A 26940-nucleotide genomic window follows, 5' to 3' on the forward strand; every position below is an offset into this window, starting at 1 on the left:
CCTTAGTGGTGGTCTGGCTTAGCCATCGGTGGGTTTCAGAACATTAGCCAGCTCCATTATCTGTGCCCAGTGACAATACGCAAAGGGCTGCATCAGACTGGTGTTGAACACATTATGCGAAACATATTACATGATGGCACAAAGAAAGCCATGTTTGTAACTCAGTTGTTTTGATGATATATATTGTGAGGCACCACAAAGATGTGCCTCAAGATGATTAAAACTGAAAAATGAAGATTGTCAAAATAAATGAATAAAACGAAACAACTACTAAGTATTGTAAGATTCAAAAAAATGGAATTCTTTCTCCTCCTGTATGTACCATCGCTGTATGTGTCTGTATCATTGCTAATTACAATCAGTGTTAAAGGTTTTGGCAGGTTTGCATGACTACCTGATTTGCATAAATACTTTGGCGAATAGCTGATAGTGTTCGCAGCTGAGGCACAGAAAACGAGGCTGTCTTTGATCGGTATTCATGCACAGTGAGTTCTCCCCTCAGTCTTTGGTGCCTGCTTTGTTGTTCAATTGTACTCCATTAGCTTTACAAGTGGCCTTTATCCACCTTGTGTGTCCTGCCATGATTGGGCTTCTAGGTGCACTTCTAGCTCCTCTAGCACGAATTTAGCCTAAATGTGTTCCCTTGAATGGACTTCTTAAAATAGAATTTATAGAACAAATATCCTAACAGGTGATATCTAATACAAAGGTTTGATATCTTAGGGGACAGTTATTGTCATGCCTTAATTGTTTCAGACACTACACTGGCTTGGTTGTGCTAAAAACATTCCATGTACAGTGTAATGTATAGTCAGTTGTTTGACATAACAACCAAACTATATAAGAACAGGTAAACAACCACCTTCTGGGATGATGCTGATTTAAAGCATGACATCATACACTACTATAAGAACCTCTAGCAGATTATGTGCTTTACAGTAAAACAAACGAAAATCCTAAGATCAGTGTGTTTGTAAATGAAACACTCAGGAATTGACAGGTCTGCCTCTGTAGCTACATCCAGAGGACAAGTACTGGCATTAAGATGCTTTCCATTTTTGTAACATCAAGTTTAAATGTTATTGTTGGGTTTTACACCAATCATTACATGAGCATTCAAATACTTTCTGGTCTTACTGCAATTGTGATGTGAAGGAGAATCATATTAATTGACACAGGTCATGTTAAGTACCAAAATGTTAAGCGAATGGTAATGTATTTTGTGTAAGATTTTCGTGTGTCTGTGTAAAAATGGCCTGAGACATTTTCAAGCAATGGACAGAATTAAAGACAGACTGCCAGATACAGCGCAAACATTTTATTCAGCTACCTGTAACACATCTGCACACCCCAAGCTGAACGGCTGATCCCTCACCTTGTTTGTGATCAGTGTCTCAGTTAATATATGCTCAAATCCATCGACAAAACAATTCTCACATGGTCTGATAATATTACAGGTACAGAACAGTACAGGTTCATGTCTTTAGACAGATGTCATTGCAAGTGGATGTAAAGGATCACAGTCAAACACAAATGGACTCAAAGTGCAGAGACTATGGACATGGCAACAGGTCTGTGTGCTGAGACTCCAGAGCCTCGCAATTGTTCAAACACAGCATTTAGGAGATTAGCAGAAGGCAAAGCATTTGGCACCGTAAAAAGAGGGATTGAAGAAAAGACAGCAATAACACTTATGTCCATGTCCATGTCCACTTATGAACCTGTGCAACAGTGAATTTAAATTGGCTCTGTTTACACTATCACCTGTTACTCAAAGTCACAACTCTTATTAAATGTATACTTTGACTTCTTGGGGTTTTTCAGGAGCTGGCTGCCTATATTTGCATAGGTTTGCATGTACCTTCTCTAATTAAAAGTGAAATGTTTTTCGGTGACAATTCCATTTTGGAAATTTTTTGTGAAGTTATGTTTTTTCATGATAATTAAAGAAATCTGCGAGATAAATGTGGACATAAATTGTATGTATAAATGTATAGGTTTCATAAGGGCCAGTTAATCAACTCAAAACAACCATTTTCATCAGCAATCCCTCTCTACAACTCTGCTCACAAAAGCCCTGAAATGTGCTCTTGATTCACCTCTCTACCAAGAAACTCTGGAGTTTCTAAGAAGCCCACCGCTGCATCTCCGAGAAGTGACAAGTAAACAAGCATTTACCTCACGATTTAGCCATTTTATTTTATTTATTTATTTTTTTGTTGTTGTTGTTGGTCTTTAAGATGTAGCCAGTACAGGAAAATGACAGGTGTAACTGCACAAATTTCATGTTGGCTGTGAGATGCAGTGTGGCTGAAACTATAAAAACCAACAGGTCCATGGAGAAAAGCATCTTGGATCGGAACCAAAGACATGAGTGGTTTTTAATTGAAAGGTCACACAGCAGTTCACAGTGATAGCAGGGCTAATATGAACCCATGCTGATCTGAGCCATCAAATTGCTAGCCCTCTCCAAGAGCTCTCTTGCAAGAGAATTTTGTAACCATTATGGGTAGGCAGTACTTTGCCACTCCTTGTTTTCTCCAACACCACTGTTTTAGTGTGATTGTGAACAAAAATTTTGTGTATGACAACGATAGTTCATTATAATATAATATAGTTCATTTTCTAAAATGCTGTATTTTTACCTGTGTTTTCATTTCTGATTGTGCAATATTGAAATATCCTCCAGTTACCAATTTTTCTTTGCTTTTGCATGGCTGTAATATGACATAGTAGAATTGAACGGGGCCAGGCAGATAGAGCAGAGCATGCATAGAGCATAATTCTAGCTGCAAATTCTCTAATATGATGTTTTAGTGATCCCAGTTTTCAAAATAACAAAATAAGCAGTCAGACCTAAGTGTGCTGAGTGCTATTAGGACATCCATAATTCTTAGCCATGTATTTGCATGTTTCAAACTGTGGTTTAATACCAAAAATGAATCCTTTATCTTTAAGGCAGCAAACAGATAGCATTTTACCACTGTGAAACCTAATTAATTTGTCACACCTGGTGTTGCCCCAGAATGATGCCTCAGAAGTTGACAGGCTAGAAATTGAATGCCATGTGTGAAAGGTCTGTGAAAAATTTGGTAAAGCAATCTTCACAGGATGCTGGCTTTCAGTTGCTAATGTATAGCCTATAATTTGTATCACCTAACTTGACACAAGACTGCCTCATTACCTCAAAATGACCTTGTGCCACTCTACGTTACCACTTGCGTACTTGGAACATGGACAGTTTCTTCAAATATCCTGCAACTGGAGCACCTGCTACTGCACTGATCATCTTCTCTGAGGGTTCCTTGACACTTAAATAGTGAAAGCAGTTCTGCTTCAGGGGCATCTTCGCCCTTTGTCTTACAGACATAGGTATGAGATGATGAGAGGTAGAGAGATGCTTTGTGTGCCCTAAACAAAATGGAGCTCGTCTTGAAAAAATAAGTGCTTCCTCTATGTGTTTCATTAATTTTTCCACTTTAAATTTTCTCATTTGATTCTTCCATTTAAATGGAAGCATTAAATTAATATGCAATTATGCATAACTGAGAGCAATAAAAACAACTTTTGCCAAGAGGACCGTAGACTAATTGACAGCTACTCCAATTATCCAACACTCAAGGGTTGAAAGAGAAAGTCAAACTAGCTTTGCAAATATTCAAGTTAAGATAATTTTACATTGTTTTACCTATGTTTGGAATATGCAGTTCCCATCATCTCTCAGGTTTTATTGGGTCTTTCTCATTATCTCAACCCCTACAGCAAAGTTCCGTTTTTCTATACCTCAACTTAATTTAAGTTACACACCATACGGAGTTGTGGCCCACATGAAAACGATTACACGTTTAGATGTACAGTATATATTTCGAAGAGCTGTGGATCCAGTGTAGAGTGATCTAATTTCACGAATTTAAAATCGGCAATGAAGACCCCCCCCTCCCCCCCCCAAGAATAATAGGCTGATTCTGCACGTTTTATTTGTGGTGGTTTCAATGATCACGTGTTATTATGACAGATTAATCTACTCAACGCTTTGCTAGAAAAAACACTAACTGGAAAAAAAAATCCTTCAGGATATCTATGCTCAAGCCTTTCAAATTTACGACGTTCTGATACATAACTGAATTGTATTAAACTTTGGCAATGGATTAGTTGTAGATAAATTTAAATTCATCACGTTTAGCTAAGAGTATAAGACATTTGCGCAAATTAAAAGGAAACTGAGGAAATGCATGAATCCACCCATGCATTGAATTTAACAAAATATAAACAGATATAACGTCTAAAAAGGATCCAAAATTGTTATCGGTAAGAGGACTTGCTGTGGGGGAAAAAAAAATAACTTGCACCTTTAAGAATGCCACGCACATTGTGATTGTTATCTGTGCGATTTCTGTCGTATCTTGGAGAATAACTGAGAAATTACAGCCCATAAATGAATAGTTTTATTATCCTTCCAGATAAATGTCTTTTGGATGAACGTGTACATTATACTTTGTAACACGTAAGTCGAACAAGGTATACCGAAGTCACGAATGAAACGTCAGTGGAATGAACGGATACGCGCCAGTAACACTGCACGACTATCCTGCTCTGTGTTCATTGGGACGACGGAGCTAAACGCATGAAGTGCGTCAGCCCAGTCATAAACTGTTTGAAACAGTGATTCTGACGAGCAGTATGTGTAGCTGTCTGTATACAGCTAACTATTGAAGCTATCTTATAATTAGTAAGCTGTCAAGCTAATGTACGGTGCAGTCACGAGGTTCATATTTCATGTGTTTAGGGTAACTCGTTCTAACATCAATAGATAATAATTTAGTAAGCAATTAATGTAGGCATTGTTCATCCAAGAGATGGTGTTCGGCTTAGTTTGTTACACTACCCAAAATGTGCACGTTCGATTGCTTTCATCGATTTTCTTTACATCTCGCACGAATCCATACGTCGATGCGTCATGTGTTTGGACCAACATACATCGATGGTTTGGAAGTTACCCAGTTCTTTAAGGATTCACAGATATTAAATGCTGACTGCGTTTCCAGTCAATTTTTTTTTATCTTGAAATGTGTTTCGATGGGGAAAGAATTTGGAAGCTGCTTCAGAAATACTACATCTGATTTTTCAAAAAGGATTTGCATGGACATTAATGACAATTCTCAATACAAACCAGAAACATACTCCTCAGGTCAACAATAACATGGCAATCATAGAACATGACACCATAATGCCACTGGAAATTAGACACGCGGGAGGAAAGGATTCGCTGTTAATGTCAGCACTACAAATAAATTTCAACTACATTTTCTTAATATTTATTTGATGGCATTCAGTGAAGATAAAGAGCTATGTTGCAGAATGCTACACAAATAACAAGTCGAACCACAAAGTAAAACAATTTAAAATGTCAGCCCTCTTTACAGTTATGCTAAAGATACGCAGTCCCTGGAGAACGATGAGCAATTCACAGCCACAGCAAGATAGCACACATTCCATTGGCCGCTCCGAAAGGCTACCTCCTGTCTTACAGTCCCTTGTTTGGCAGGTGACACAAATGGTTGTTGGACACACTGAAGAGCCAGGCATCTCAGACCAGAGAAAGAAAAACGCTGTTGCACACCACCACGCTTCTAGCCCACAGGAAGCAAAGCAGTATGTGCACAAGTTTGCAATATAGCGCTAGTTGCCTCAATATTCAGCATTGCCTGTAGAAATAATTGAAATAAAACATGTTTCGTACAGATAGTGTACAGCTTGTCTCGTTTACAGTCGCATACAGTGACTGTAACAGTAAACAGTAAATTGTCCTCACAACAGTGCTTAACAAAATATAAAAAGTCTTAATATCTCAACTGACATTAATCGTGTTTAGATTGTCAGGGCCAAAATATCAGATGAATGTCGTCACACATTAAAGCATTTTTGCTTGGTTTTAACCTTTTTTTTTGTTCAGTAACAAACACATGTTATGGCAAAGGTCACCAACACCGTAACAACTGTCTAGAAAGATTTTTTCCATGATTTGCAGAGAATCTTTTGGAACGCTCTTCGAAAGTCTTGGTTAAAGATAGTGTAAATGACCGGGTTCAGTGAGCTGTTACAGTAACCAATCCAGAAGAAAAACTTGAAGAGTGTCTCCGGGATTGCGCAGCGCTCTCTGCAGACGCCGTACAGGCTGTAACTGAAAAAGAAAGGGAACCAGCACACCACAAATACGCCCATAACCACGGCCAGCACGAACGTGAACCGCTTCTCCCGAGCCTGAGAGATCTTCTTACGGGACACCGTGTTTCTCCTCTTGCGCCTGGAGGAGAACAGGTCCATTGATTTGTTGCTGGCTCTGGAGAGCCGGCTTGAATGTTTGGACAAGGAGCTGTTCTTTCGGCTGGTCCTCCTGTCCCTCTTGGAGCTCATCTCCCCGGGTTTCTTCGATTTCCCGTCGGATGAGCTGCTCTCCTCCAGGTCTATTTCATCCTCCTCTCCTTGTTTCTGCTCCTTTGGCAAGGATTGACAATGTCCATTCCCTTTCTCACCGTTCACTTTGCAAGAGTTGCCTTTGCTCAGTCCGTTCTCAGTGTGCGAAGCACCGTCGGTCCCTGGCTTTTTCTCTGACATGGTTCTCGTTCTGGTTTTGGCCACTTGGTAAATTCTGATATACACCAGTATCATAATAATGCAGGGGGCGAAGAATGACCCGATGCTGGAGGAAAGAATGTACCACGTTTCGTCGTTCAGCCTACACTGAGGCGATGTAACATTGACGTTGTTTCTGTCCATCGATATTAACGGTGGGAACGATATCACTGCAGAAATCAACCAAACTACCACTATCATGCATTTCACCCGTCTGGGGGTCCTTTTGAGGTTGTATTCAACCGCTTGTGTGACAGACCAGTATCTGTCCAAACTGATAGCGCACAGATGTACAATGGACGATGTACAAAACAAGACATCTAAAGCCAAATATATATCACACCAAACTTTTCCGAAAAACCAATAACCCATGAGTTCATTTGCTAGGGAAAATGGCATGACAAGAGTGGCCACCAGGATGTCTGCACTGGCTAACGAAACTAAGAAGAGATTTTGAGGCGGTTTTAATGCTCTGCTGGTCAGTACAGCGATCACAACCAGTACGTTCCCCACAATAGTAAATAAAATGAGAAAGCTCACAAGTGCGGCAAGACCTGCGATGGTAGCCAGGGCATACTGACTTTCCAAATAGGAAGAATTTGGAGAGAAGACAGGTGTAGCGTTGATCCCACTGGAGTAATTCGGGGAATCCATCGTGCTTGATATTTTCTTTTTTATTAGTATTATTCCAAAATAGTTTATTCGGTAGACACACAGATGGCGATTCCCTATAATTTCACATTTCTGCTGTGGTATTCATGTGTTTCCAAGAGTGATCCGCTCTTCTGCCTACACGCTGCCTTGATTAAGTCCATGTCCTCTTCTTCATTTGGAACGTATTTAATTACAGTTAATCGAAAACAAAAAAAGAAGACAACTTTAAAGTCAGCATCCCGTTATAGATTTGGTCCAATCATTTTTGTTAACCGACTTTAAATCCGCGCATCGTCGCCGCTTCCTCTATTCCAACAGAGCGCTTCTGCCTTGCGCCCAGCCCTTGCCGTGCGGCGGAGTTCTGCCAACAGCGCAATATCCACGTGCTGTTCGCGTTAAACTAACTCAATCCCGCCCCGCCCCTAACAGCGGAAAAGACGGTATGCATAAAACAGCATCGTGATATTACCGTTATTATATTTTGGCTGGAATCAATAAGCGTGTCGCTCTCAGCATGACAGCAAGGCTAGTTGACTTTGTTGTCATCATCATCTGCTGTACATGAACAGCTTGTCAGGACATGAAAGATTTTTTTTTTTCTTCATCCAAACGATATATGCCTACCGTTACGTGCATAATGTGTGTAGGGTGGTTCGTAAAGTTAATTATTGATGTCCACTGTAATGGAAAACGCAACGACTTAAGAAATCACCAGAAATAACAAATAGTGATTCATGGCGTGTAATTTAACGAGTAGGTGCTTCCGAAATGATAGTAAACTGGTATGTAATGTACCATTTATCAGACGCAGCTCTTGCGTTCTGAGATCCAGCGCTTCTGTTTCCTGCTGTCACAATGCACACTGGAGGTCACTATTGTAACACCACCGCTGAAGGCGCGTTCAGATGTGTATTAATGTTAATATGCAATATAATGAATGAACGTAGGATTTTTTTTTTAAATATTTTTTTTTAAATACAGACATCTTCATCATTTACACCTGTGTGAGTCATCTTACGTGCAGTGGAATTACACATACATGACGCACATCCTCTGGGTGTTAAATGAAACTCGAACAACAGCAGGACCTTGCTGCGGAGAGTTAAACTTATTTCGTCTTTTAAATGTAGTTAGCGTTGCACCGCGTGGAGCTGTGGTGTTTATGCCTGCGTGGTAAGTTCCTGCAATATGACAAGTGAATCATATTATTTAAATATTGATTGATGTGTGCTTGCCAGAGGTTTTTAGGAATGGCCAAATACACTGCCTATTATGATTGATTTATAAATAGGGAGGAGAGCCTCAAACTAGTGGCTCCAGACAGACATCATTCCAAATGTAACACTGAAGCTGGTCACAGGAGTCCCGATGCCTCCACTCTTTAATAATCTGGCCGGAAGAGTATTTCCAGGTGTACATGCTTACATCTTAATGCTTGGCAGCAACCCCTCCCAGGAAAAAAATCATTAAAGACATATTCATAGGGTCTACATAGAACATACTCCACAAGGGCCACATGGCACCTGACATCAGAATTCACTGACATTTTTAACATCCTCCTGTTGACATTAAGCCTCGTGAAGGTTCAGTATGTTGCTTTCCATGTCAAAGTGACATTATCATTTATTCCAGATGATGTGGGTGTCTGTTGACATCAATGTAGCGTAGAGTATTACAGTGCTCATGTCAGACTGACATAACCATTTATGTTATTTGACATACAGTACCATAATGGTGTGGTATATCACTTGCCATGTGAAACTGTCATCTTTTTTCACATTTGTATTAAGGTGGGACAGATGTTCAGTTGGGTGTGTGCAGGGGGAGGGGGTCTGCTTCTCCAAGTGGCAGTTGCATAATTGACACAAAAAATAATCATGTTTTCTGTAGCGGTATCCTCCCTGGTATTAAGTTTCAGAAGCTTCCTGTTTATTGACCGTGTTCTCTGAGCAAAGAAACCGTCATTAATCACCAGCGTACACCCTGAATAATAAACAGCGCTGTCTGCAAAATATTTGGGTTTTCACAACAGACTGGAGGAGACTGAGGTAGCGTCTTGCTGAGATGCTGAGCAGTCTTTGCATTACTGTCCAAACATGCTAGGTTTGACCCCAGGACACACGGACCGCTAATGGGATCTGTGAAGGCTGTGGTCATTAATGGTCCTCTTCCTGGGCTCACAAATACCTCTCTAATGTAGGAGAATATGTGAAATCCCAGTCATCCATTTGATTGGGTTTCCCCTGTTAGAGGGGAAGTGGCAGTGCAAGAACCAAACAAGAAAAACACGGATAAGTTCAATATTAACAAACATTATATTGTATCTATCACATATGCTTTGTTATTTTTGTTGTTGGTTGCAATTGTATGCCAATGAATGGCATATAATTTGTGAAATTGCGAGGCTGGTTTTAGTTTGACAATACGGGAAGGTACCATTGTTGTACAATTGTCTGACTTTCCAGTTCCACAACTTCACAGAACAGAGACTATTGTAAAGTTTTTTTTTTCTGTTAGAACCTTTTGTTTTTCCCATCCAGTTTTAAAACTGGTATCACTATAGCATATTTATAAAACCTTCACCAAAAAAGGGGGACTGGGTCATCAATATGACAACCGTATGGAGCTCAGCAGCTTCTAGAATCTTGACTATAAACAGCTTGCTAGGCAACTTACCCTATTCCTGATAGGCTTTGCTCAAAGTGTGGAGCATCACTGTGGAAATGGAGCTCTCCTAGGCACAGAATTTTAGAACGTGGGACACCAGAGAAATGCCCAGTCTACTGAAGGACACCCGAGGTAGCACAGTCCAGAATCCAAGCTGTGTCACTTCTGTGGTCTGACCGTCGACACTGCTGGCCATCAGTACCAGCACACAACAGCCCTAACAGCAGTTCACCTCAGTTAAGAGAGAAAACACACAAAGAGACACCATCCCCATCCATGGAACCTCAGGAGACCCCAGAAATAATCCCACTGGTTCCAGCATTTGGTTCATACAGCAAGTGCCCTTGCTTTTTCCAGTGCTTTTGAGTCATTTGAAATCTTGTGAACAGAGACATCACTCCTCTTTTTGAGTTGTCATGGCGAGATGAACAGTTGGGGCACAGTGGGAGTGCTGGATCTATGCCCACGACAGCCACAGAGTCCAACCATTTCGTCTGAGTTGTCCATCTCTGACAGCCGGATGGTTATGCCACTGTAACAAAGGTTGTGGATTTCCTTGGAGGCTTGCAGATATTTCTGTCTTGATGTGCAGATTCTATTAGCTGAACATGTGAAATCTTCCTCCTGCTGGATAACTCCGACTTTATTCACATTTTAATGTACTGTCCTTCGGACAAAAACAAAATCTTGTTAAAACAGGTTTAAATATGTAGGATTTGTATCTGTGTATTTGTATTGAGCAGACAAACAGAATTACTCACCTGAAGGATGATTGATTGATCACGGGAAACTTCATTATGATGCCATGCATAATGCCATAATAAATTGTTTAATTCAATTCAGTTTAACATCTCGAAGATTGTGCTGTGGAATTAGTGATGGTTCATATGTCCTCTGCTTGCTCTGAGCATTCCATGTGGTGTTTCCAGCAGTCCAAATCTATCGCAGGCTCCCAGGGTTTTGCTCATGTCTGTTGGTTGCATTCTGGTCCAGAAGGTTCTCTGTGGGATTGCAAGTCAGGTGACTGTGGCCAAATTGTAAGATCATTTCCCTCCCACTCAAATTATGCCTTTACATTGCCAGTTCAGTGACAAATGATGCTGTCCTGATATAATATGCCTTCACAATTCACTATCTCTAATGCAATCTCAGGAAAGGCATCAAATTACGAAGCAATTGTGCAATTGAGGTCAAAATGTCATCGCTGCATATGGCTTGTGTGTGTGTGTGTGTGTGTGTGTGTGCGTGTGTGTTTAGTACAGTATAATGATTTCCTATGCCAGTATTTCTATGTGCAATATGTGATTTTCTGACTGTCTTTAAATGTGAGTTTAACCCATTACCATGGTAGACATTTGATGCATCATCCAGCAGCTCACAATACATCGTCACCCACGGTAAAGGCGACATTAGGACACTTCACTGGATTTTATAACTATCATATCGTTACTGCTTCTGCACAACTTTTGTGGTTTGTCCCGTCTTCAGAAAGTGTAATCTAACTCGGGATTGTATTTGGGCTATGAAGTGGGGAACGTTGGTTTACTGTTGGCCCAAATGCCCGAGACTTACAGCCATGCTGTTGAGGCACTTCCTGAGACGTTGTCTGCATGGATGATGTGTGTTTTCTAAGACAATCACCAAGAGAATCTAAATGGCTTGTAAAGTTGTTTTTTTCCCTAAGTGTGTGTTTGTGTAAAAAAAACTAGGATATTATGTGCCAGTACCTGGGGGCTAAGGAAACAGACTCCCAGAGAGGCAGTGAACACAAGGTCAGCCGGACTTGGAATGCCAAATGAGCTCAGGGAGAACATATGGGTTGCAAATGGAAGGTGATGAACATTTTAAACCCTTTGGGTGTTTGGAGTTCACCTCATCAGTCAAGCAGGAGGACCACAGATGGCCACAAATTATGAATGAAGAAGGAGAAAGAAGCTGGCTACCTTGGCCGGGAGTCTTGCGCAAATCGCAAAGGGCATTTTGCTCTACTTGTGAGTTTCTTTTTTGAGGCAGTAGGAAATGTGGTGAGTGTGTGTTGTTTCCCCATCTTAAACGGGCCTGGAGGTTTTGCAGGTGAAGTGCATTGGATGTGTGCTGTGTTTTCAGCCATGAAATGAACGTATGCTCATTCATCACGATTTAAGCCACTTTCACAATACTAAAACATTACACTATCTTTTATTCCAGAAAGATGTATAATGAATTTTCACTCTCAGTTCATAAGCCATCTTGGATTCATGGTGCAGATAAAAAGTTTTGGTGTCAGAGTTATCTTTGTCTGCCACCTTTTACAAATTAAATTTAAGTAGCTTCAGGTTTGGTAAATGCAGTCAGGAAAGTAAGTCATTGTTTTTATCAAGCATAACATAGACCATGCAGTCAGTCTATCTGGATGCAAAACATTGCTGCTCATCTTGAAAGCGCACTTTATTTCAACATATGCAGTCTGTGGTAATTGCCCGAAAGACTAATGGAGTAACAATACTGCAACCTTTTGTGAACAATAAGGGTGTTGTCATACATAAAGCACAGGATGTGGTGATTGACTCCCTTGTCCTAAACATCAGTTGTTACTTGGACACACAGGGTTTACTGTGAGTAATTGACAGCAGTCAATTGTAACAGACTAACAATTTTGTCAGTTAATTTTCAGACAAGCAAACCTGCTCTGAATAGCTCCCAGTGGAGAGCTTTTAATTGTATGGAACTGTTCCTAATGCCAACTGCTTTGTAGGTCAGAGGTCCTTAAACTGTTAGGATGAGAAAGGTCAAAATGGGTCACAATATGCTGAGTAAAAGCCAGCATCATAGTCACATTTATGAACACATGAACCCACAGTCAAAATAAATGGACCATTTTGCTATGGTGTACAGTCATATGGATGTCCTTGTGGATGTGTATCAGTATGTTATCTGATCAAATTCCACTGCTTTCCTCTGTCTTCTTGCAATCAAAAAAACCAACTGCTGAAACAAAAGGAATAGTTTTCACTGAAAATGTATTCTATTCAAATTAGTATGGTAGGACTAGGAGGTATGACTAAGGATATATTTTATCTTTTGAAAAGACCCTTAGAAAATATTTCTACCATGAGTTGAGGTGTACACACAAAAAGTTTGCCAACTTCCTAATGGGATTCATTAATGACTTAATAATATCTGAGTATAATGTATGAGGAAGGCCTGTAATGTTGTCATTAATCAGTGCGGAGTGTGGCTATCAGTCTGGGAAGTGTTTGCACTCTGTACCTGGTCTGGCAAGTCTGGCATTCGAGCATTTCATTCTCACATATAAACACTGTTTATTTCGTATTTTACCGGTGTTCCCATTCCAGTGTAACTTTTTAGAAGGTTTATTATACGTTCAATACTGTCTGTCTATATTTGTGTTTGCTTTGCAGGAATGTGAAGCACTGGCCACAATACAGTATACTGACCTCATTTATTGTACCTTTTCCTCTCATCCCTCCTTATCATTGATTTCCCAGTAAATTCATTATCTTTATTCACTCTCTGCCTCTGCAAACCTGTTCTGTCTCTGTTCATCCAGCACTGACCATGATTTCTTTTTAAACCAGTGAGTGAGCTGGTTGCAGAAATTTTGTTTGTCATTGAGTGAACTGATTGGTTTGTTTTTGTCTTGTTTTGCCGGTTTGCTCAGAGGGGCACCTAAAGTAGCCCTGTGAATAATAATCACCCATAGTTTGCCGGGCTGCATATTCCTCATGGTCAGAGCACAGGCACAATATCTTCAGCAATGAAGGCTTTTAAAACTGCGCTATGATAACACTTTATTTAAGACAAAATCACACAAATTGCACTGCAGCTCTTAACATTTGTGAGACTTTGGCATTTTATAAAATGAGAGCAAAAATGTTGTTCAGGTAAACATATATGACTGCTTGTGGTAAAATGACTAGAGTACTGGACTTACCAGTGGTGTGTTGGGTCTTAAGTGGGTCTCTGTGGTTCCTCACTTGAGAAATGTACATTATTTGCTGCACTATATATCTATGCTGGCTACTAAAATGGCTGACAATATGGTGACAATTACAGTAGATGTTCCAGCGATGTTATAACCATATTATTCTTAGAAGTTTCAGTGACTGTGTAGCTGCAGTCATGGTAGATGCGCCAACGGAACGCCACCCAAATTTTAATTCAACTGAAATGTTGGACTCTGAACTCTAGAAGACACCCCAGCGTGGCAGGACCTGCATGAATAATACAATAGCTTAGCTGTGTTTATGTTATTTTCAAGTAATTAAAGAGAAATATGCCTACATATTTAAACAGCTCCTCTGGAACATGTAGTACGCAGCCAAATTAATGCAGACTTTGGTGCCAGCTGAGAGCAGAACCGAGGACCCGCGCACTTATTGACTCGGTTTACTCCGAGGGAGAGTGCTGAACCTTGTCATCCGCAGAAAAGGTCACGTTGGTGCCAGGTCCCCAAAACTGTGATCAGCAGATTGGGTCGGGGTGTTGATTAAATCACGGCGCCGTGGGTGAAGGGTTAATCCACGAGAGGCAGAAAGTCAAATGGAGGCCCTTGCTGTTGAAGTCATGCCATCTTTTTTTTTTTTTTTTGCTTTATGACTGCACTGACACCTCCAGGCTGGGTGAATCAGAGGCTTCAGCATGTTTTAGAAAAAGGCATTTCAGTTTTTGCAGATGAGCATGGCTTTGTTCTAATGCCATGCTGGTGTTCATTGCTTCCCCACACTGCCTGCTCATAACAGAACACATGGAGAGTTGGATAAGTAATGGAATTGGTTACAAGAAGCTCCTCAGCTCCCAACACAGGGCAGTCCAACACTCAACACTATTATTTCACTTATCTTTGCTGTTGATTCACTTTGATTCATGCACAAATATGGCTCACCTGTGAAGTACTAAACAACTGCTTGCTTGCAACAGTGTCTTTATGTGTTTTTGTGGTTTATTTTACCTCGGACTGATTCATGTTACCAGTGTATGCGTTTTGGTTTGCCATTATTTTTGTTGCTGTGGTGATACCTTTATCTGTGGTTTTATACAATGCATGAGACATTTGGAATACAACGATGAATGAAATGTGGAAGTAGACTCATTTCAGCTAGCAAAGGAGTCATAAAATTAAAGTGTCCCAGATTTTGGTGTAACTCATCCAGAGGATAATGTAGGCAGATTGTTTGATTTGAGCCCCACAGATGCAAAGAGGGCCAGAGAGAGAAAAGTTATAAGTACGCAAGGAAATGTTTTTCATTTGCATTTTGAACACTTCACTAATGATCAATCACTGCCACCCCTGTCCAGATTCTTATGAGAGAAAGAGCGAGAGAGAGATCTCCTTGGCTTTACTGCCATAATTATTCTCTCAGGAGCTGGAGATTATCTCAGGTCCCCACCCGCTCCCCTGCCTTTCCTAGTGGAAGAATTCAGTCTTGTTAATCGCTCCACTGTACAGAGTTATTGAGAATACAGTGGAAGTCTGCCAATCTGATTTCGCTGACACTTAAGTGCACCGAATTCATGAGCAAAAGTGAGTCCATTTGTATCAGCAACCAACTCCCTCTGTGGCTAAATGAAAGAGCTTTACTTCCTCACAGCTCGCAGTGCAGATTCTACCCTCCAGAACAGCAGTGGCACACCCGCTGTGCTGCATGTGTAAAGTGATAGTAATCTGATCGGGGCGATATAGAACTGAACAGAGATAGAGACAGCTGCATTGCGGGGTCACCTCCATTCCATGTCATGTTGTGAAAAATTCATTCAAAGGGAAAATTTGAGTGACGCTTGCAATGGAGATGTAATACACTGTACTGCATAAAGGTTTTTTTATTATTTATATCCTTTTTTTGTACACAACATGACTAATTAATGCATTCTGTTTCATAAAGTTAACAACAATGGCCTTCCCTTGGTACCTCCAAGTAAGCAAATTGTTCATTTATGCCAAAGTCCCAGGTCACCTTTTGTTTTGTTTGTGAATGCAAAATTACCTAAGGTAGGTCACCTGCAGAAGCAGAGTGTGGCTATACACCAGATATACACATTAACTGGTAGCAGTAGAGACATCAGTGCGTTTCATATTTCTGAAGCCACGACAGGGAAGTGTCAGCACAATATTATTGTAACCGCTGTAGGTACAGCTAAGCAAAGGTCAGTGCCCTCCTCAAACTACTGAAGCGCAAACCTCTCACACTGCAGCCTGCACCAAAACTTTGGGAGGAAGCTAAAAGCAAAATTTAATTTGACCTGATCCCTCTGCAAACCTGAATGAGCTACTAAGCCTTAATATGAATATGAACGAAGCAGGCTGTCTTCTTATTAAAAATTGATTGACACATTCTCTTGGATATGTTTATATATATATATATATATATATATATGTATATATATATTCTCCACAGTGCTGTGAATTTCCAGTTAAATTCAGCACTTCTTTGCAGAGTGGCAGGCCGGCGGGGCTGACCGGCTCCCATGTGACCCAGAACTCTGCCCGACTGCAGTTTTACAGAGGAGCTGAGACGGACCGCAAAAGGACCGCATTCAGAATGGAGATCACAGCTCAGCAATAAGGACAACGGGTCCTGGGGAAGGCAATGTTCTCACAATGATTTCAGCTCTGACACAGTGTGTTCAGTGTGAGGGAGGACCGAGAGTGGGAGACGGTCGACACAATTGCGTTATTGAGCATTTTAGGTGTGTTTTATTTGCACATCCACTGGCAAGGTAGATCTGTTTACCAACAGAGGGCCCTGGGTGGCAATTTCACATGCTAATGCTGTAGAGACTAGATTAGTTTAAATGGTGCAATTCAGCCTCCATACAGATGGCAAAACAGAGGTTAAAATAGAAATAATTATATGCTGTTCAGTGCCCAAGGCACAAAACAGAGAAATTAATAACACTTAACAAAGAGTTTTTGAAAAATATTCACAAAAATATAGGTAAAAACTATGTATTACAACATATTGTATATTACTGGTTAGAGGAAACAAATACGTAGCAAGTCACCCTAATATGTGCTGGCAAACATTGCTAACAGAAATTTAGAGCATATTTATTGAATCTGAAACTGTCTGAAGCATGTAAGGTGTTATATTAAAATATTAAATGCATATGAATATGAATTACAAGAAGTGTGGTGTCAGTTGATGTTTTAAAGCATGCCTTTTGAATTACAAATGATCAGCAGTTGGATCAATCTTGAAGGACATTAATTTCTGTAGGTTTCATTAAAGTAGAGCTTCCACTGAACAGCCAAATGGAGAGATATAGCTGTGTTCATAATCTATACTGATGGATCCACACAATACCCTACGTTTGAATCAAAGAGCACCCTGTCAGGATATATTTTAAGGAATACAATATTACTGCCAAAGCACAGTCAGTCAGTGATATTTTCTTTGTAGTGGCCTTAACAAAGGAAGTATCACATTACTGTATCAAATCCAAGTAAAAAAGAAATCAGTATTGTTATAGCATTTATTTATCCAGGAAGGTCAGTTTCTAAAGTGTTAATGTTTATCATTTGTAATGGTGTAGTGACTTAACAGAAATCACTTAAAAGAGGGTTCACCTTATGGGGGTTGAATATATTGAGCTGCAGGTTTTAGTGTAAGGTCATCCAGTTATTAGCTGCAAGGAAGTGAAAACCCTAGCGACCAAGTTTAATGAGGGCTTTAGGGAGAACAAGCTTCTGTACCATGAAGGATCTAAGTACTGAGTGGAAGAAAGTTCTTTCCTGATGTACCAGTGACAAAGAAGTCTGTTATGAGGATAAAGCCAGAATAAGAGTGATTAGTATGGTGATTAGGTAAAGTGACTAAGGTTACAGCTCTGGGTGTGATAGGAGTTCCAGCGGCAAAATGTCTGGCTGAAAAGAGCATTAAGAGTCTAGTTTCCCTGGCATGGACTTGCAATAAACAGCACAGCAGTCTGAACAAACGTAATATTGGCAGAAGGACTGAAACAGTATTTCTTGTGGTAGAGGAATCAGAGGCTGCCCCTGGCATAGGACACTGATCTCCATCTAATTTGTTTATGGCAATATGATAAAATATGATAAAATGTAAATGATAGCTACAATTTTGCCATTGCATGTCGATATGAGAATCGCATGACATAATCACCCTTGGGTTTCCTGGGCTTGTCCATGAGTGCAAATAAGCAAGAAATGTGACTCTTACAAGGAGCAGGGTGAATCCAAACATAGAGTTAACTGATGACATTAAGTTCTCTTTACTGAAGACTCACGGAGCAGGCTTGGTGCAGGAGTGCATACACAAAGCATGGCAACTCAAGACTGAGAAACAAGGAAGGGAAAGGGCAGGGACAATGTAACAGAAAACACAGGTGACAACAATAATTAATCAACACAGGTGGAAAACGTTAACTAAATGAGACAAGGAACAAACAGGAAGTGAGGCCATCTGGGGGTTGTTCCAGGAAGCAGCAGCTGGGAACCCTGACAGGAAGTTATGAGGCCCCCTATTGGTCATTCAGGGAAGTAGTAGCAGCAGCAACCCTGGCAGTGACAGCTTTAAGTCCTGCTGATCCCATACAGTAGCAGGGGAAACACTGTGTGGTGGCAGAGTAGTATGGACAACATTATTGACTGTAATGGAATGCAGCTTTGCTGCAAAAAAACAGCAAAAACCCTCCTTTGATGTGAAGGTCCCATCGAACAAACAATTTCAGAAGCAGGGGATTTGAGAAGAGAGGGCACACGGAGACCGCAGTGAAAGCATTTCAAAGCGGGGCTCAGCCCAGGTGGGTGAGTTTTCCATCACCGATAATAGGGGCGTCCATAAAACCGCCATCATCTTAAGGAGTTTTTGATGACTATCGCTGCGCGTGGACGTGATAGAGGGGTTCTGGATGACTGCCACAATTTAATGAGGGTTGTGCTCTGTGGCAGAAAAATGCATTCATTACACTGATGTGGAAAACGGAGAAGTGCGTGTATTTTGTTCGTTTCATTCGTTTGGGATTTCCCCCCACCCCCCAACCCCCACTCATGAAAGCCAAGCAGTTTGCAGTACTTGGCTTAAATGCAAAATGCAAATCAGTCTGTATCCGTGAAATAGATAATAGATTGCCCATCGCAGAATTGGTGACGCTATTAAAAATGCATCAGGAGCCCTTAAAATGTGATGTTCTTTTAACAATGTCAAAGATGGTCCCCTGTCAAAAATGCCATTTGAGATTTTCTGTGTTATTGATGTAACAGGATCTAATCAAAACACATGCCTGCGTACCTTTTCTACACACATCTATTCACAGTATGTATGTAAACATGACTTTGAATTAGTAGTTTTCCAATAGCAACTGAACCAGGACAGAAGTTATGCGGAAGGACAAGTCATGGGGTCAGTTTTTTTTAGTTAACCTTGAGGATGTGCTAATATAGCCACCCCCTGTGTGCTTGTGTATAGAATAAGATGGCCAACCTGCTTAGGTCAGGGCAATTTTCCCACTGTTCTTCAGCTTTCAGAATTGCATTTTTCCTTCATTTCAATCACGAGGGTTGAGTGGTAACAAAATCTACATGGATCATCTTGCTTCGGCTCCTGAAAGTTTTAGGTGAAATAAACACACTGCTGAATGGTTTCTTAAAAACCTCTGAGCTTCTTAATGTCAGTACTTAAAAAGTTAAACAATATAAACAGCTCCTGTCTCTGGGGAAGGGGGGTCAACTTAAGAAATGAACAGGGGGTTGAACGCTGCTTATCAGCAAACCCGCATATAAAACATCAGCCGCGTTCGCTAAGTGAAGTATTCACCAGCGGTTCTGAGTGCTCCTTTTGTTCAAGTGGTTGAGCGCAAGGGCATTTTATTGTAAGTAAAGGGAGACGCATGAAAAAAAAAGAAATCACAGTACTCTCCTTTAGCCATGAATCTTTTCCCATGATGTGCAGATGGCTCAGTGATCACTGTAATTGCAAAATATGTAACCATTCTGTTGCATGCAAATGCCCCCGTTTCCTGCAAAGGATCATGTCAGGGCGGCAGTGTAGCATAGTGGTTAAGGAGCAGGACTCGTAACCGAAAGGTTGCCGGTTCGATCCCCGCTGGGACACTGCTGCTGTACCCTTGGGCAAGGTACTTAACCCACAGTTGCCTCAGTAAATATCCAGCTGTATAAATGGATAACGTTGTAAAGAACTGTAACCTATGTAAGTCGCTTTGGGTAAAAGCGTCTGCTAAATGAATAAATGTAAATGTCAACACAGGTGTGTATCCAGTGAGCTTTTGAGGAATTTTGTGCATGCTTAGTGTACTGATAGGCTGGTTGCGCACCGATGCTTCAAAGCTATCGTTGCCAGGTCAATAAATAAACAATTCATCGCCTCTTACAGAAAGGTTTGAGTAGCCAAGGGACATAACCTCCGTGTGACCGTACAGGGTTGAATATTATTTTGGATGCCATCTGATTTCTGTGCAAGGAGGGAATTAAAATGCATAGACGGCAACTGCTTCATAATTTAAATGCATTACTTCTCTTGTAAGAACTCATTACTGTGCTTTTGCGCATTAAGGTAAAGTCCAACAATATTTTAAACGTGATTTATGTGGACTGGGGGTATTTGTAATGTTCAGTGTGCAGTGCTCTTTGTGCCACAAATGATTATTTATTAAATTCTGAGATCAAAAAGAAAAAGTGTTCTGCCTCAGCTGGATCAATTCAGATGGTTGTGCCCTGCAACCATGAAAGCAGTCATTATTTTTCTCACCAGCCTCTTTCACCGTGTGAGTGAGTGGGGTTATTACTTTGACACTGTGTTACAGACCAGCAGTACATGAATTAAACGCAGCCTAATTATAATTCATTTATTATTCATCATTGTGTAGACCGTGTTGTCGCTATGAGTGAAAAAGAAGTAGCGCAGGGCTGTGATTCGGTGAATTTAGTTCAATCTCTGAGAGCATTAGCATGCTAAACAGAACCACTGGGACGAGCACTCCTGTATGTGATTACTAAAGAATCTATGGCTAGCTCCCATCTGCTGTGTTCAGTTGTGTTGCTTGTCAGATTGGTCGCTGTCTGTGCAGTTGGGAGAAATTCATCTGCTTCATTGTGCTTTGCCTGAGGTTATTTGCACATACACAATTAAAGGGTGCATTTGCTCTAGATAAAAATGACACCATATGCATATTCAGTGGGGCTAAAGTGTTGGCTCCATAATTGTTTAATTGTAAACAGATTAAATTTGTAAGGCTTCACAGGGAGCAAACAGTGGTAGGATGTAAGTAGGCAGTCCAACAGGCCTCGCATTTAAGATGGCTTGAAAACATCAATACCGTGCATTAATCACAAAACAATAATGCATACGCGCATGGGTCATGTTAATCTTCAAATATTTGAATTAAATTAAATTAATCTACAGTAATGTACTCAGTGATTAGTACATTACTGTAGCTATGGTCAATACTGTAGCTATGCATCCCACCACATGCAAAAAAGCTCACTCGTATCTCCTCTTTGCACACAACCATCGGCTCATTCCCTTAACAAGCAATAAATCAACAGGTGCATTTTCATAGATTTTTGTCCATCATTTATGATTGTAAAATTCTCCCAATGAACATGTATTTTTATTCAATTAATACTTTTAACAAGGAGATTGCAATTGAGTTGACTATATTAAGTAAAGTTGCATTGGTTAAATTCTGTAAATACATTTCTCTACTTGCGGAGCCTGAAACACATTATCAGTACAAGGGTGCAGTAGATACCCGATACTGGCATACGCTCGGGACTATTATGATTTTTATGCTGTTAACCAGAGTATGCACATGACAGGAATAAGTCATAAATCAATAGGATGGAAAGGGGACTGTAGGCAACATTATATGCAGTAAAAACATAGTTTTCCGAAACCCAGTTAAAGCAATGCCCTTTGGCCTTTGTTTTCTATGACACAGTTTATACATTGATTTTCACGGTCAACACTTGACAGCAGCCATTCAGTTTTGTTTGCTACCAGATTGTGTTTTCTCAGTCATTGATTAATAGGGCTTACTGAAACTCTACAGTGAAAAGGGCTTTCGGCCCGTCCTTTTACAGCCTCTACACATTGTCATAGATCTGTAAATTCTGTAAATAGAGGTTCTGATGGGTGTCAGTGTGGAGTGCTAGTTAGAGAAGTGGAGGAGTAACCAGGAGGTTGCCAGTTTGAATACTTAATAGGACACTACTGCCCTTTCGAGAGGCACCTAACCTGATCTGGCTCAGTATCTATGAAGCTAAATGAATCTGTAAAAAATGTGAGCTGTGTAATGCTCCGGAAAAGCAGACGAGCTAAAAAATATATAAATAATGTAAAGGTGCAATAAAACAGCCATTTGCTGTGTATTTAGTGTGGTTTTCACCAGGGGGAGAATTGTACTGCAGTTTATCAGATTATAAAGTCATTCTGTTTTGTGACGGATTTGCTCCTATCTCTCTCCACCACACACAGTCATCATCCTCCCCTCCTCATCAAAAGGAAAGCTCTCTGTGGGAGAGGCACCGCTAAGGCTACACATCTCCTAAATGTCATTTGTCACCACTGACCCTGCTGTGATCGGTCCCGTCCCGTGATGAAAGTGGAAAGGCTTTTGCGGCGTGCTCTTGTGTTCCGTCAGCAGATATCATTTGTCACCAGTGGTGCAGGTCCCGCCGGATGCCCCCGCTGCCCCCACAACCCCCCACCCCACCCCACATACACACAGACACACACTGCGCTTTATAGACAGTCCGTCATGTACTCTCAGTCCTGATGACTCAGTGGGAGTCATTTCAGCTCAACCTCTCCAGATCAGTCTGTCCCAGGACTTATATAATGCAGCTGATAGTTTGTCTAGTCTTGTAACACACCTGCAGTGCAGCCGTGCGTCTGCAGTGCAGCCGTGTGGTGGTCCACTTGGACGTCATTACTTGATGATGAAAAATAGCCTTCCATTTTTGCTGCAAGAAACGTCTTTCTTTTTGGTGCCAAGGTTTTTAATATTGTGTTTGAATGAGGTTTCAAATGGCATTGGTCTGAAGAGCGGTTGTCACACTCAACCTTGTTATCACTGCTACACGGAATTAGATTCCAAAATATATCATGCACTTTGGAAAAGAGGAATGCTTATTCACTATGTTCAACATTTCTTAGAAATATTGTTTATAAAAAGCACAAGAAAGATACCAAAAAAGCTTAATTACAAAGATACAATGGAGGATGTAAGTTCAATGGAGTTGATTTATAAACTAGCTGCATTTTGTGAATGTCTTCAAAATGTCCATACCTTTGATTTTCCATTTCAATGCCTGGCAGTCAGAGATGCTACATTTATGTGCATTTCTTAAATGTACTGCTAGAATGAGTACTAGACCCATGTAGTACTTACAGCTTCATTGTCACATATTGTTCATAACTTAATTGAAGGCACATCGAAAATATCTATCAAAGAAAATTGAGAGGATTCTTCTGGGCTGGGCTGGATAGATGGGCTTTAAGAGTTTTTTTCTTGATCTGCAGGAGGTTTAAATGCAAAAATTAGGAAACAAGGGCTGTACAACTGAGACCGGTGAGACAAATTCACAGTCAGACTGCTCCCTGATAAGGGTCAAACCAGGTGAGAAACTTCTAGAACAAACTGCTTGTCTGCAGTCTTCTGTCTATGCAACACAGATGTTAAATGATTCAGTACACTTTATTGTGTTAGACTAAATATGGTCAATATCATTTGTTGCATCCGCTATGTCTTTTTATAAACAGATAGCTCAGACTTCATTATATTTGCCTAGTGATGCCTATAATCAAACCACTTTTAATAATTGGATTTGCTTTATATGAATGTACACAAATTGCTAACGGCTCATATGAAGCTCCCAACTCCTCACAAGTCCTTGTTTGTTTTGAATGATAACGGTCTATGTTCCATGCATTGCATCATATATAAAGAACTCTTAATTGTGTTTGAAAAATGAAAATTGTTACTGAATGTAGACCACTTATTGATCTTTTGATTTTGATCATTTTCACACTTGTTTTGATACAGTGAGTTTGGATGTGCCACTCTGGATCTCCCGACAGCAGCAATAGCATTTATACACCCTTGCCTCTCCTACGTGACTAGTAGAAAATAAGCAATGACAGCAAAAAAGCTTCAGATGGACACACCCTATTACATGGTGCAATCCCTCATTTATCTTTAAATTTTATCTGGTTTGCCAGACTGTTAAAACATTTAATTTTTTAACAGATAAATTTTAAGACCTGCTGATGGAATAACTTCCTTTGAAGAATGGGTTTAAAGGATATGGATTCCATCATGGTCAGATTTTTAGATATATTAAGTTTTGTCAGAACTTTCACAAATTATCAAACTATTGGCTTCAATCTGATGCCATTTTACATTATATATTGCAGTTTTTAGCACTTACAAAAACACAAAAAAGCAACACAAAAAATAAGGGAAGAGATACACACAATTTTACTGAGAAAATGTTACAGAGCAATCTAGGTATTCTCAGAGAACATGCAGAACATGCTAATGTTTTGTGCAACAACAAAATAAATATACACTGTGCATACCCACACACAGACTTTCATCGCATGATGCCCTCGTCAGGGGAGTTCTAAATTCTGAGCACCAGGTGTGAGAGCCTGTTTTTCAAAGGTGAAGATTTTACACAGTGCACGGGGGAAAGCTCCAGCTACAACACAGCATCTGACACACAACTCATATTTACAACTCAACATCTGCATTTAAATACATACCAGATTGCATTTTTCTTTTTATTACGCACACACACATGAACACCCCCCCCCCCCCCCCCCCCAAACTCAAACACACACACACACACACACAAGCACACACATACATACACATGCACACATTCTCTTGGCACAGTGGGTACAGCATTTTCCTCACAGGCTGACGCAGTAAAAATGCAAACTGCAGAACATTCACACTGTGCCCTGTGCTTTGTACTATGAACAGCCCAGGAGATGCATTTATTTCTGTGACTTCTTTCATTGCTGTTTATATACCAGACACAAACACACACACACACACACACACACACACACGCACACACACGCGCGCACACACACACACACACACACACAATGATAATGCTGATGTTGTCTTCATGGCAGTGCTTTATGTTTGGATGATTTACACTTTTACTAAAGGCAGTTAATCCTTTGGGTCTGAAACTCGCTTCTGAAGGCAGTAATAATGTTCTTGCTGGTTTGAACAGAATGTAGTGTTCTGGGATGGCTCTGGGGAAAAAGGTATAGAGAAGAAACGGATGAAACAATCATAGCCTAGATAAAGGCTTTTGCAGGCCATATCAAGTTCTCATTGGGCATCTAATGTAAGTATGATGGAAATAAAATAACAGAATTAAATTTATTTTCAATGCACTGTGTGTCCCTCTCTCTCATCACTGGAACAAAAGGAGACCAACAGAATTTTAACAGCATTGGATTTTATAGTGTTGCCTTGATTTTGTGCTGTACAGGCTGTACAGGCAACTTGTAATGATTTCTGCCGGTCAGAAAATTATTGAACATGGACATGCTATCAGTATGTTAGCTTGCACTGCTTAAAGTTGTCTGATATCTTTAGGTAAGTGTTTTTTCTTCTTCTAGGCTATTGAATGCACTTCTTATACCCAAATATATCCCAGAGTCAACCTATCCTGGACTGTCCCAGATCATTCACACCTTAAGGGAAAAGGACAGGTGAAAATGAGCACATTACTGTCCAAAAGGTAACACTTATTACCTATAACCATTTTCCAGCTCCCTGTAATGCAAGCCATTTCCAGTAATTCAGACACAAGAACTTTGTCCAATAGGGAAGCATTTCTCTGAGTGAACATGATACTAATTAGATCTTGTGCTTGAGAGGCATAGAGGAGACCTGAGGCTTTGCTTATCCACTGATGTGATTTGCCCCTCTTTTGCTTGGAGAGCATATTGAATTGGCTCTTAGCCCAGGATTTAAATTCATCCAAAGTTTACTTTCCCCTCACAAGATTATCAGTCTTCTGCAGAAATTGCATAAAGGCATTGGAAATGTTTGATGCCATTTTCCATACGTCAATACATATTTTTTGATAATTGAAAATAAAGGGCAAAAAGGAGAGAGAACAGTGTAGTTCTCACACCTCATATTTTAGGAGGTCTTTAAGACTTTCTCAATGCTAATTCATGGCTCACTTCCAAAATAAGACATTGTGCCATTCATAATTAGTATTTTATTGATTTGTTTATGTTATTAGTGTTAGAGGTGTATTGAAAAAGGAAACTAATTTGAAGTATTAGCCCCTGAAACCAAAATATTCGGATCCAGATATCCTGGTGATATCACCCACACATCGTAATGAGCCACTTATGAGTGAGGTGTAAGTTTAAGTCAGTGTAAGTCAGGCATATATGGTGTATTAATTTGAATACACCGTAAACCATTTCTCCACATAACAAACTGACATCCTTTGATAACTCAGGATCATGAGCATTTGCAAATTTTTAAATAATTTTATCACACAATTAGTCACTGGTGCTTTGCAACAACAAACCCTCAAACCTCTCCTTTGTATTGCACCATATTGTATTGCACTCCAAATTCTCTCCCACAGGGCAGCACTGAATGTGGATTAGATCTGGGTTTCTTTTCTTGCTGCAATTTCAGGGAATTTTATCAAGCCATGCTTTACAGTAGGGGAACCACAGCTGATGCATTCTGGCCAGTGTAACCTTGTTAAGCTGTACACCCAGCGCAACATGTTTGAGGAGTAAGGATCAATTAAAAACGTGTACGATTCTGCCAAGGAGTGCGATGAAAATCAATAGTCTGTTGCTTTTTGCCTCATTCTCTCCTTCTGCAGCAGCATACTGCAGTAAGGTAGTGCTGCCCCACAAAACAGAATCATGCAATCCTGTGGGATGGTGTTCCATACTTCTTCTGTTCTCCATAATAATACATCATAACCTTTTTTTCTGTAAGGCT

At 40.3% G+C, this 26940-nt stretch overlaps 1 protein-coding gene across 1 annotated transcript; it reads right to left on the bottom strand.

The window, feature by feature from the left end:
• Positions 1 to 5416: 5416 nt before the first annotated feature.
• adra2c (adrenoceptor alpha 2C) lies at positions 5417 to 7675 on the bottom strand. Its single transcript, XM_036517032.1, has one exon. It carries the CDS (start codon positions 7285 to 7287, stop codon positions 6001 to 6003), a length of 1287 nt encoding a protein of 428 aa, XP_036372925.1. The 5' UTR covers positions 7288 to 7675; the 3' UTR covers positions 5417 to 6000.
• Positions 7676 to 26940: the final 19265 nt, after the last annotated feature.

This window comes from Megalops cyprinoides, chromosome 22 (assembly GCF_013368585.1).
Source record: "Megalops cyprinoides isolate fMegCyp1 chromosome 22, fMegCyp1.pri, whole genome shotgun sequence".
NCBI classification, from domain to species: domain Eukaryota; kingdom Metazoa; phylum Chordata; class Actinopteri; order Elopiformes; family Megalopidae; genus Megalops; species Megalops cyprinoides.